A 12,078-nucleotide genomic window follows, 5' to 3' on the forward strand; every position below is an offset into this window, starting at 1 on the left:
ATCTACGCTTCTACAGATACCCCCCAAGAGCAAGTGTTTTGGCAGGATGCTATTGCGTCTGTCACGCTCTTTATATGATTGCCGAAAAGGGAGGAGTTGTGGTCATGTAAACTCGATTCTGAGTTGGTCGCTGCTTCATATTTTTTCTCATTCTTTGCACATGAGTGAGTCATCTTGAACTCGTGGGTCGGGTACTTGATTGAATATCATGCAGTATGACCGCCGCCATCGCTGCCCTATAACTTTAACAAAGGGGGATTTGGACAAGTCTGATATGCTTCAGCAAGGCAGTAGAGGGAGAAGGGCTAGGCGCTCAGGACTGGCGCTCTGATCGGTGTGGACATGGCTTTTGCGGACAAAACGGTCCTACTCTACTGCGTAATGAGGTCTTGATTCCTAAAGGGACGGAACAAGAAGACTTGGGCTGGGGTTAAACCAAAAAGCTAATTGATCTGGTTGTTTTCTGGCATTATAATTTGTCCCATTCAAGTGATTTGCACATGCTCGTAGATAATATCGACTTATGATCCGACTGGCTCATTATCACCAGCACTTGTGTTAATCTGCTAGTTATTGAGATCTTGCGATCCCTAATTTGCCATGTTTTAGATGATTGTGCTTATGTACAGAATGTATCGGCAGCACGTTCAATGCTTGCTCGATGGTGAGCTATCATCCGGAGCCTTGAGAATTTCAGCCCACTCCCAGTAGTTAAATACCATAACGTCGTTCGTGAAAAAAAGAACCCTTCATGCCATGCCGATGTCGTACCAAAACCCCGCTGCAATGCTGAATGCGCCACTGTTGAAGCAGCTTGAGATCACAAACCAATAAAAAACCCCTAGTCCTTTTTACTTCTCTCTCTTCCCTCTATGTACAATCCCCCCACCGCTACTTCTCCGAAACTCTCCGTCCTAGTCTAGACGGACAGGTCGTCGCCCCAGACCTGCTTGGCGATCTCGACGTTGAGGCGGATCTTGGCCCACTGCTCGTCCTCGCTGAGGTCGTTGCCCTCCATGGTGGAGGAGAAGCCGCACTGGTGGCTGAGGCAGAGCTGCTTGAGGCCCTCGGGGCAGAAGGCGGCGGCCTCGTGGAGGCGCTTGACGATCTCGTCCTTGTCGTCGAGCTGGGGCACCTTGGAGGACATGACGCCGAGGACGACGATCTTGGAGGCGGGCAGGTGGCGCAGCGGGGAGAAGTCGCCGGAGCGGGCGTCGTCGTACTCGAGGAAGTAGACGTCGACGTCGAGGTCCTTGAACAGCACCTCGGCGACGGGCTCGTAGCCGCCCTGGGCGAACCACTGCGACCGGTGGTTGCCGCGGCACAGGTGGATGCCGACGGCCATGTCCTTGGGCCGCTTGCTGATGGCGGCGTTGATCAGGGCGGCGTACTGCTTGGCCAGCTGGTTGGCGTCGCCGTGGCGCTTCTCGGCCTCGGCCCGCATGCCCTGGTCGCACAGGTAGGCCAGGTTCGTGTCGTCGAGCTGCACGAAGCGGCAGCCCGCCGCGTACAGGTCCGCCAGCTCCTCCTGGTAGACGCGCGCGATGTCGGCGAAGAAGGGCTCCAGGGTCGGGTAGGCGGCCTCGTCGATGGTGTCGCGGCCGCCGCGGAAGTGCAGCATGGTGGGCGAGGGGATGCAGACCTTGGTGGTGACCTGGCCCTTGGCGGCGCCCGAGGCGGCGATGCGCGACTCGAGGTACTGGAAGTCGGCGACCTGGATGGGCTTGGGGTGGGTGACCTTGTCCGTCACGACCAGGCGCGGCGGCATGACGCCGCCCTTGGACTGGTTGGTCGACTGCAGGGCGCCGCGCTCCTCGACGCCGCCCAGGTGCACCAGGTAGTCGACGTGGAACCACTCGCGGCGGAACTCGCCGTCGGTCACGGCGCGCAGGCCGGCCTCGATCTGCTTCTGCACCACGGCGGCGATGTGCTGGTCCTCGAGCGCGCGCAGCTCTCGGCCGTGGCGCCGCCCTCCTTCACCTTCTGCCGCAGGGCCAGGACCTCCTTGGGCCGGAGGAGGGAGCCGACCTGGTCGGCGCGGTAGACACCAACGGGGAGAGTCATTTTTGCAGGGCGGATAGTAGTGACGCAGGTGTTGTTGTTGCTACGACAGTTGGTGTACGTGTTGATTCAGGCTACTACTGGTAATCCCGAATATAGAAGAAGTACGTAATGGTTATGTAGGAGGAATCAAAGAGTAGGAATGGGGGAAAGAACAGTCAGAAATCGGGATTATGTAGAAGAAGTCCAAATATGATTTACTACCTAGTCAGTTATCAGACAGAATACACGACTCGCAGACCTAAACACCCCTTTGCTGCGGAAATCTCCCCTTTCCCCTCTCCCAGGTACGCTTTCTCACCTAGCGGAGAGGGGGGTTCCAGCAACCGGAGTCCCTATTCTCTCGGAAGCCGACATGGAACCGTGGTGATTGGGAAAGCAGGAGGCGAGTTCTCTGGCGTTTTGGCGGCAGGTCATCGTGAATACTTTTACCCCACCTGCCGTGCTTTTCCAACATTTGCCGTGATTCTCCACCATAAGCGAAATAGTAGATAGCCCGCGGCTAAAAGCCCACTTCGACTTGGCTAGCTGGGCAAGGGCAGGAGAGACTAGGTGGCGGTTTGATTGGCGAGTGTGGGCGGCATCTGAAAAGGAATATGGGATACGTGTATACATATATCTAGCTGGGTGGCAGGCGGCATGCATGCATATGGAAGCTCCTCCATGATTCTAGCCCGAACTGTTCGGCCAATTGACCCGGTGTCTGTCTGTCTCTGTTCTCTGTGCTGCCGCTCACCCTGCTCACCGTACTCACCGTACTCACCGTACTCACCGTACTCACCGCATAGTATGGCGCATGTCGTGAGGTGGGGTAATAGTAGTCAGCCATCGTGATTTAACTCCGATATATCCGATAAAGGGGCAAATAGGAGTCTTGTCCTTTCCTTACTGCTGCTTCCACATACAATCATATCACATAGTAAGGCGTGGGAACATCAGGATTTTGGTTATGGAAGTGAGGTGAAAAACTCCCGCCGTCCAGTGGATGTGGACAGGGGAGAAAAAAAACACCACACTCCCTTGTCAGCAGTACTATTAGCAACTATCTAACTAGGTATGATACATAGCTGAATCGTTAGTAATACCGGCCCCTGCAAGCAGAAGGTGGCCAGTTCCGTCATACATAGCAAGTCAAAGGGGTAGAAAAGGTCGGTTTGGTGACCAGTAAGGCACAAGGGCCATCCATCAGCTAAGTGTAGTAATTAGTAGACAGAAGTACAAGACATCGCGGACTCCCCCTCCAGCCCGTCCAAAGCATTAGGTCGCAGTATCGCCTGTCAGTGACTCGGATCCTGTAGTCGGACCTAAGGCATTGAAGGTCGATAATGGTTCCAGTGCTTCTTCTTGACTATTGGGTGAGTGTACGGAGGGGACTTGGGAGGCTCCCTCGTTTTCCTCATCCTTCTCATCCTCGGGCTTGATGGGTACGGGTTTGGACTGCTGTTTAGGAGGCGCCATGGGGTGGGCTTCCTTGAGCATTTTCTGTTGCTTGGCCACGCCGTCCATGGGGACGGGGGGGCGGGGCGGGCGCCGGGGGCGCGTACTGGTAACAAGCCTGCTTGACACACTGGTCGCAGTACCGATGATAGCAAGTATGTTTCACACACAGCTCCTCTGACATGGGGTTCAGGCTGTCCGAATGACACTTGCAGCAACGCCACATCCAGATGGTTCTGGTGGACGTTGATCTGCTGGGTGGCATTTTGTTGTCGGTGAGCGAGTTGCCTTCGTGTAAGATGTGAGTGTGTGGTGGAAACGTCTTGGGTATAAGCGGTTTTTGCAGTAAGGGTGTGGATAGCGGGTCTTATGAGGAGGAAAAGGGAAGTCGATACTGGATACGGGCGGAGACGGTATAGATATACTCATATACAGAAGACGCAGCAGTGCTTAGGACAATGACATTGTTACTGTTAGATGCCTACTATTCCAAGACCTCATATGAACAAATCTCTTTATTCCGCCACGCTGAATATTGTACATTGTTTCTTGACTGTACAAAGCTTTGTTTCTGTCGTCAGTCGACCAGTTGATCAAATAAAGGAGTTCTTTCTGCAAGCCCCTTTTGATTGGGCCAGTGTACGCCCCCGATTGTGCTTCCTGGCATTTCAAGAATGAAAATGGGGACATTTGCATTCAAATACTCCAAATCAGCTATGATTTTCTATTATATGTACAATGAAAATAATTACAATGAACATTACGGCGAAAGATAGACTGCAAAGGGTTTTAGCCTGTTGGTCAACCTCTATCGTCGGAGGCCACAGATCAAATAACCGAAATGTCTTATCCTTCCCTTGCAACACCACCCTTGCTCGCGTAATGGTGATCAGGGCCCCGGGGCCTGGTGCAGCACCGTGTGGATCAGCTGCACTATACTCTGGTCTGACTCCCGCTCGGGGTTGGCGTAGTTTGTTGCCGGCCGCTGCATGCCCTCGAAGACCTGATTGAACAGGTCCTCCAGATCCGGTCGCCGGTCCCGGCTGTCCGCTAGGCAGTTGACCACCAGCAGCGCGAGGTCCGGGTCTATGTCCTGCCCCGCGAGGGCCTGATCCATATTCATGAGCTGTACCGCGCGTGTCATGAATCTTCCGGGCTGGACCAGGACCGGGGGCAATAAAGGGCTGTATACTTGGCCCGTGATCATTTCTGACATCAACTATTGCGGGTGTGAGTATCATCGTCTTGTTAGCCTAAGTGTTTCAATCATTGTCGCTGTTCGGAAATATGTCCAGTGCAATTCATTTCTTATCTTGGGAATCGAGGCACGAAAGGAAAGGAAGGAAGAGGGGTTGGGTTTTACGTACCCTTCCTATTGAGAATACATTTTCCGGCGGGCCATGTCTACCGAAAGTCTGATAGTCCCTGAGATGGCGAAGGGAGGGGATTAGCTAATTGCCAGAGAGATGTTCAATAATCGGGCGTGATGAGCAATTTCAAGACAAACCAGTTATTTTGAGCTGCGTTCAGCCAAACTCCAAAGTCGATTAACTTCAAGATAGGGGTGATCTGGTGCTCCTGCATGAAAACGTTGGTATCTCCCAGCAGCACTGACAAACCCATGTATTAGCTTTATGGAATTTATCCTCCTATCATGCAAGACTTAGTTGATTTGCTCACCATTGCCTCCATGCAAATCGGTATGTGTGAAATTGCCGGGTTCTTGTTCGAAGTTTGGAATTTCGAGGCTTTGCACGGCTTGATCTTGAAACGGCCTCGGGTATGCCATGGCAATACAAGCTCTGACCACTGTGAAACCGCACGAGATGAGCGATGTGTTAGTTCGGACATAGAGAAGGACGGACTATGGTGAAATCTCACGGCACAGGAAGAACCTCCAGAGCAGCCGGTTCGGTAGCAATGGCAAGTTGTGAGCCTGGCGCTTCTCGAAAAACTGGTACAGCGTCCCGTTCTCGAGCGGCTCCATGAGCAGCGCGGGCCCCAACATAAACCCTTTCTTGTGCCATAGGCCCTCAAATGGCCCCTCCTACTCGGATGGATAAACTGGTGCGCAGGGACGGCGTCGAAATCGTAAAAGGGGCTGCGCTCGAGCAAGATGGGCCGCACGATGTGTATGCCACCGGCGACACGCTGTGAGAAGAGTCGAGAGCATCCGTGTTAACAAGCATAGTTCTGATCTGATGACCCTCTCCCGAATTCAACTTACCCCTAGCCTCATCATCTCCCGTCGGAGGTTCGGCTCGTGCGCCGTGCTGTTGGCCTGCTTGAGGATGAAGTCGCGGGCGGGCCCCTGGGGGTTGGCGGGGTCGGCAAAGTGCTGCCGAACCCTCACACAGACGCCGTACGCGCCGTGGCCCACGAGCCCGAGCCATTCGAAGCGCCCTTGCCATCTCGTGTCCTCGAAGAACCACTGGAGCGCGTTCACCTGCGCGACTGGGGGCCCAAAGTTGAATAGTTGGTTTGCCATGCTATCGTGTGTTTTCCTCTTCGGTCGCCAACATGGCTGCTACGGGGCTTTGCTAGAATACTTACATGGCCTTCTCGCCTTCTCGAGTGCCGGGACGCGGTCAGAGTCATGACTGACGAGACAAAGCTATTCTGGTTTCTTTCTCTCTATTGTCACCGAATGCGGCAGGCATTTGTGTCTCCTTCTTTGTGTCCACCTCCCCATCGAAGGACACATTGAAACAATGGATGTATGTATGTTTATTGCGATTGCAATGCCTTCTGAACAACGAGCAATAGTCTTGTATCACACAGCTGAGAACCACGGCAATAAGCGAGTACCATTTGGTCTATTCGCCAAAATACCAACTAATGAGAGCTTGAAGCGAAAAAAGAAAGAGAAAAATTATATTGCACTGGAGTTGCTTAATAGCAGGGTTGGCAAGGATATTGTTAAACGGCATCTGTTAGTCGGATAGTGCACACAAGCTTTGATATGCATTTTGATACAAGATCTGCGCGAAGATCATGTTTTAAAGTCGGAAAAGGGGGGCGACCCCTGGATTGTAACGCTGCCGTCTTTAAAAAGAAACTATCGTACGGCACTTACATGATTGTTTCCACACGCCGAGTTCCGAATGAAACACTATTGGGCAGTGGGAATTCGGTTTTCACTAAATTTTCTTTTCTTTGGTTTTAGCACAATTGGAGCTGAGCATTGGCTGAAGGCTCTCTGACAGTCAGATATGGATTATTTGAGGGAAATCAACTGTACATCATGTGAAAGACCATTTCCGACTGTCAATGGCAAGAGTGATGGCTCAAGCTATAATTTGTTATTCTGGAATCGCAGTCACCTCATTAGCAGTAATTGCGAGCCGATGATCTTCAGGACTTTGTTTCGTTTATTTATTTCATACTTCATTAGACCTCGAACATTAGATGGCTGAAATCCGACTAAATGCAAACAATATGAATAATTGCAATCATGCCCACAGGCACCCCGTACTCCCCGAACGACCACGCTATGCATGTAGTGTTGAATAATGCTTCTAGCATGGTTGATGATCATAAAATCATGAGCAAACGGTAGCCAGCCACCCTCCTTCTAGGATGCAAGTAGTATGTGTTGTGGAAAAGCCATGATCCAGTCAAGCCAACATCCCTTCCCTCTAGCACATCTCCCCTTTTTGTTGTTGTTCGTTGGTCTCATCAGACGTTGTATCCAGACACGTCCTGCGCACTCGCCTGCTTCTCGTCCGTGGAGATCACGTAGACGGGCGTCGGCTTCTCCACCGTCGGGGCCTCGTCCGAAGATGTGAGATATCCTTGGATGGCGATGCGGCGGCGCAGGATGTCATCGTGGATGACCCGGCGGCGGCCGTCGGCGAAGTTGTGCGCCTGCAGCAGCATGATGAGCAGGAAGCCCTCGACGATCATGGTCGGCGTGTTGCAGAGCAGCTGGCCCGTCTCGGTCCACTGCATAGCGGAAGCGACGATGAGCAGGCCCACCACAGCTCCCACGGCAGCGTAGCTGGCGCCTGTGGTTGCGCAAAAGTCGCCCACGGCGTTGCTCAGCCGGAGACCCAGGGACATCTTCTTGGTGGTGTTGTCGTCAGCACCCTCGGCGGCCGGCATGTCGGCGTCGAGAAGCTTGAAGAGCTGGTAGTCCTGCTCCAGGAGGCGCTGGAAGTGCTGTTTCGCTAGTTCCGTCTCGCGGTAGTCAACGTTCTTCATGATGAAGCTGTCGATGAAGCCGATGAGGCCCGTGTAGGTGCCGATGATGAGCCACCAGTTGTCGTCAAACTCAAGCTGGTGACCGATGGCGGCCCACAGAGTGAAGACGGCGGCGGAAATCGTCAGGCCAATGGAGCCACCGACGATGAAGGCATAGATGTCGATGCCCTTTTGCATGCGGTTTAGGGTGGGCGGGGTGCTGGCCACGACGGGGTTGGCGGCGGTGTCGCCTGTCAGAAGGCGCAGCTCAGTCTCGATTTCCGTGTCGAGCTGCTCGATGTTCTTGATGCACTTGGCCAGGTGCTTGTCGTGCTGCTTGCGGATGTTCTGCAGGAACATGGTCGTCACGGTGATCTGCAGCGCCGTCGACGTGTTGACGTACAGCTGCCACGTGTTGGACCACTGCAGCGGGACGCCCCAGACCACCCAAGTGATGATGCCGGCCCAGTAGATGGCGAGGAAGTACAGGGACCCGACGGCGGCGGAGACGGCGTTGGCCACCCGGTCCAGGACGTCCTCCTTAGTCTGCATGGAATCGAAGATCTCGTTGCGCATGCGAACTTGTTTCTTCGTTCGAAGACGCTCACGCTCAGCCGGAGGCAGGGCAGAGAGCATGCGCTCGTTGGACTGGCCACGCGAGAGCAGAGTGCAGATACGACCCAGGATATCCTTGCACGAGCTCTGTTGCTGGCGGAGGAGAAGAGTGGCCGAGAAGTAGGCTTGGATGGAAGAGACATCCTGGAGAATGACCTGCCAGGTGTCGGTCGGCCCGCCCACGATTCCCCAGACGCCCCAGGCGATCAGCAGGAGAAAAGTGATGCCAAGAGCCCAGCGCGAGCCAGCGGCCTCAACGACGGCGTCCAGGATGTTGGACTTCTTCTTTTCCTCGTCTCTCTTGGGCAGGCTTTCGGCAGGTGTGGACAATACCGAAAGCTCTACCTTCTGTATCGAAGTTGTACTGTCAGTACTGTCCCATCGCTTATGGCCCATAGGAGGCGGACGCGTGGGCGCAGCGGCCTGGGTAGTGTATTGGTTGTCAGGGGCATTCTTGAGGTTGTGGAAGAATGTCTTCACTCCCTGGACTGGTGAGAACCCCATCTTGCTTCTCTGATAGACGTTTAGGTTTGAAACAATAAGTCTTCAGCCTGCTGTAGAGAAGGAACGCTCAGCGCTATGTTTCAAACGACGTGATAGAGTCAAGTTGCCCAGCAAAAAGATCGTCGGCCAAGTAAACGCCAAGTAGAGCCAAGTATGATGAAGCTATACTGCCAAGAAGAGTGAGCATTGATGGCACTGGAGAAGAATCATAATATGGATAATGGATGTTTTATAGAGGTTACTGCCGAGCTGTAGTTTCGGTGGCTATGCTCTTGGCCGTCGTGCCTGGTCCGTGTTCACGTTCACGTTGATCAGGTCCCCATCTGAGGCGAAGGATCGTCCCCCTCACCCTGGTGGTATCTGAAGTGGCATCCTGTGGACAATGTTGGAGGTTGTGTGCATCACGCAGCCCTTACACCGTCTTGCCTTGCAGGATGTGGATGTTATTTGAGATATCTCTCGTGGGGGTTGTTGTTGCAGCGGCAGCATGCGTTGACAAGGACCAGCGTCGACCAGGACCAGCATCGTCCCGTGCTAGACTTACTCGCTACCGAGTCCCACAGGAGGTGGATAGTCAAGCTACACATATGGAGTGACTGCTCACTTGCAGCCGCAGCCAGCCAGATGCACCACCACTATGTATGTGGTTATGCGGGCATGCCCAGGCCCGGATGTCGCAAGGGAGACCCGCGAAGGCAAGTCGACGTAGCCAGGTCCAACGTCGTCAGGAAGGGCAGAGTGGGTTTGATGGCTTCAAATTGCATGTCCAGCTTCGAGGCTTTCTCCGTTTCAAGCGAGTATCCGGTCTGGGCTTCCAAGGCTGAAACCGCCGATCGCGCCTCCGTAGCGCAGTCGAATAGAAAGGGTCGGTCCCTTCGGACGCTATCGCGCCGGCTGGCCATGCAACACTACTTCCCAAACGGGCAAGGCATCACGAAGGTGGTCCAATGGCAAAACGCCGCTGTCGTCGCCGTCGCCGTCGCCAGTCGCCAGTCGCCTCTGGCCACCCCTGCGCAGTCGCGTGATCGGCGGCTGGTCAATGTCGATCGGCGGCAGGAGTAATTAAGCTCATGGGAGGGGAGCCGCATTCGCTGCGGGCCGCGTGGAACTTCCTGGCAATTGTGGTCTGAGAGGGGGTCCCTTTAGTCCATATATCTCGACGACTGCGTATCCGACCAGTATCCGACCGCGCACTAAGTATGTGGTATGCATACAGACTGGTGTATGCATACATACTGGTATGCAGTGAGTGTGGCCTGAAGCCTGCCTGCATGTTTGCTCCTTCGTGCTCCAAGACGATGTAACTCTGAATCCTCTGTCGCTCCTTCTTTCTCTTCCTTCCCCCATCGCTCTTTCCCTTTCTCTCTCTCTTGAAAAAAGAACAAGAAAAAATACAAAAGCGGGATTAAAAATTGCGGCGGAGATCAGACGGCCTTCAGGCTTTCCAAGATGCAGACTGCAGTCCATTGGAGAACATCTGGATATGATTGACTCATGATCCAAGCCGCCAAGATCGTACCTTTCTGCTTGACGATGGTCCCAGCCCCATCTCGTCTCGCCTTTCCCCTCTCTGCATGTTGGAGAAGGTAGGATAGGTATTTTCGTCTCGTCCTTCCCTCGAAATCAAAACAGTGCATACGCGCCAGATGCGCCAGATGCGCCAGATGCCAGACGAACAGACCCTGGGCCATCTGAAGCGCCTCGATTAGGGCCGCTCCCGCATATTTGTAATTTATGTAATCGATTCCACTGACGTACATGACAATAGACGTACACAACCTCGAGTGGCAGGTCGAAGAAGTCGCCATCTCGTCTTATCAGATTGATAGGGACCCAAAAGTGGAAGCAGGGTTGCGCCGTTGCATTCCTCGCTCGGGAATTCGCAGCCTTCGACACCCGAGACGTCCCTGGCGCGCATTGTCGTCAACCTGCAGTCAGACTGCTTTGCTGCAACGTACTACAGCATCCTATCATTCTCGCGCCGATCCCTAACCCTAGTATGGATCCGCACCATACTATGCATATGTGACATGGAGATTTTTGAAAATAGGTATGGAACGAACCCCATGTCAGATGTCATTTTCTCCATATAGGACTTGTCGGCTCGGGGGCTCAACGCATCCGAAGAGGGAAGTGATCTTTCAAAAACGAGGTAGGTTTTAACGATGTTTTGCCCTTGGCGCTCTTCGCAAACATTCGATGCCTGCGGCTAACATTTCTCGACCAGAGGGCAGAGGCAAGAGGGGCGTTCTCGTGGGCTTGGCTGCATTACCTCGCGACGACTTGCTGCTATTGCTGTCGAAGATATATTCCTCATCCATGTATCTTGCGGACTTCGGATAAGGGGGCCGCTGCACAAGACTGGCTTCGAATTACCTCAGTATGAGGCAATGGAGTATTCGCTTTCATTTTTCTTCCTCTCGAGGGTTCTCCAAGGCGGCATCCTTCGCAAGCGACGAGCAATGACACACCGCCGACCACCGGCTTGGGCAGCTCATTACCAGTGAGCACGGCGACAACGCCATCGATGGCAATCATGCGTCTAAATCTGCATCGTGTGCTCAGCGGCTTGAGATCTAGCATTAGACTGATCCATACACAGACTTCTTTCGGTATCCTCTTCGCCAGCGTCTGTGGGGTCTGGCTCAAGGAATACTTGCTCACCAGGCAGAATTACTGTGAACTACTGTTCGGCCATAAGACCTTTTTTGCTGTTATTCGGGCCATTCCCAGCTAGATGTGAGTGAGAATCCATGGGAATACCGAAGACCAGCTCTCCTCTTTACCAAAGGCGGCCCATTTCAAGCACATGTTGGTATCGACCCGCTCCATTGGCCCGGTTTCCGTCTAGGTCAACAGCAAGGAGCGTGAAGGCTTTGGTAACTGGAAAGCAAGACTTCGAGAACCCCAATTGGTCCTTTGCAGATAGGAAACGAGTATAGAGTTGCCGGGCAGCGGTGTTATGACCAGAAAGGGAGGTGATCAACCTAACTTCAACAACCTCGCATAGTCACCCCATGTCTCTGGTCATATTGCACTCTCGAGCTTGCGGCTCTCGCTTTAGGGCCGCCAGCCACCCGCCCTACCGAGCGAGCCCCATACCGCATGGGGCTGAGGGGACGATGGGGCAGGTGAGAAGAGGGGATCGTGAAGTAAGTGCCGCCCTAACCTAGTCCCTGACTCTTGCTACATACTACCGGGCCCATCACGAAAGCGCACCTGCGATGCAACAAGATATCCCACACACCATCTGTGCACACATGCTTGCATCTGAAAATA

The 12,078-nt window shown here is 53.6% G+C and overlaps 6 protein-coding genes across 6 annotated transcripts; 1 reads left to right on the forward strand and 5 right to left on the reverse strand.

The window, feature by feature from the left end:
• Positions 1 to 919: 919 nt before the first annotated feature.
• Positions 920 to 2,064, reverse strand: PG998_009957 (5-methyltetrahydropteroyltriglutamate-homocysteine methyltransferase; the record flags this gene model as incomplete). The annotated part of the gene is made up of 2 exons (XM_066876773.1): positions 920 to 1,930; positions 1,981 to 2,064. The coding sequence occupies 2 exons, from the start codon at positions 2,062 to 2,064 to the stop codon at positions 920 to 922; spliced, it is 1,095 nt and encodes a 364-aa protein (XP_066728929.1).
• A 1,254-nt stretch (positions 2,065 to 3,318) lies between these two features.
• PG998_009958 (uncharacterized protein) lies at positions 3,319 to 3,567 on the reverse strand (the record flags this gene model as incomplete). The annotated part of the gene is made up of 1 exon (XM_066876774.1): positions 3,319 to 3,567. One exon carries the CDS (start codon positions 3,565 to 3,567, stop codon positions 3,319 to 3,321), a length of 249 nt encoding a protein of 82 aa, XP_066728930.1.
• An 820-nt stretch (positions 3,568 to 4,387) lies between these two features.
• PG998_009959 (uncharacterized protein) lies at positions 4,388 to 4,705 on the reverse strand (the record flags this gene model as incomplete). Its single annotated transcript, XM_066876775.1, has 1 exon — positions 4,388 to 4,705. The coding sequence occupies one exon, from the start codon at positions 4,703 to 4,705 to the stop codon at positions 4,388 to 4,390; it is 318 nt and encodes a 105-aa protein (XP_066728931.1).
• Positions 4,706 to 4,901: 196 nt separating this feature from the next.
• PG998_009960 (uncharacterized protein) lies at positions 4,902 to 5,986 on the reverse strand (the record flags this gene model as incomplete). The annotated part of the gene is made up of 5 exons (XM_066876776.1): position 4,902; positions 5,006 to 5,108; positions 5,179 to 5,307; positions 5,550 to 5,649; positions 5,726 to 5,986. Coding segments are annotated over 5 exons (594 nt in total).
• Positions 5,987 to 7,176: 1,190 nt separating this feature from the next.
• On the reverse strand, positions 7,177 to 8,799 carry PG998_009961 (uncharacterized protein; the record flags this gene model as incomplete). The annotated part of the gene is made up of 1 exon (XM_066876777.1): positions 7,177 to 8,799. One exon carries the CDS (start codon positions 8,797 to 8,799, stop codon positions 7,177 to 7,179), a length of 1,623 nt encoding a protein of 540 aa, XP_066728933.1.
• Positions 8,800 to 9,456: 657 nt separating this feature from the next.
• PG998_009962 (uncharacterized protein) lies at positions 9,457 to 9,861 on the forward strand (the record flags this gene model as incomplete). The annotated part of the gene is made up of 1 exon (XM_066876778.1): positions 9,457 to 9,861. One exon carries the CDS (start codon positions 9,457 to 9,459, stop codon positions 9,859 to 9,861), a length of 405 nt encoding a protein of 134 aa, XP_066728934.1.
• Between the last annotated feature and the right edge of the window lie 2,217 nt (positions 9,862 to 12,078).

This window comes from Apiospora kogelbergensis (genome assembly GCF_038363985.1).
Source record: "Apiospora kogelbergensis strain CBS 113332 chromosome Unknown utg000006l_segment0_segment0, whole genome shotgun sequence".
Taxonomy (NCBI): domain Eukaryota; kingdom Fungi; phylum Ascomycota; class Sordariomycetes; order Amphisphaeriales; family Apiosporaceae; genus Apiospora; species Apiospora kogelbergensis.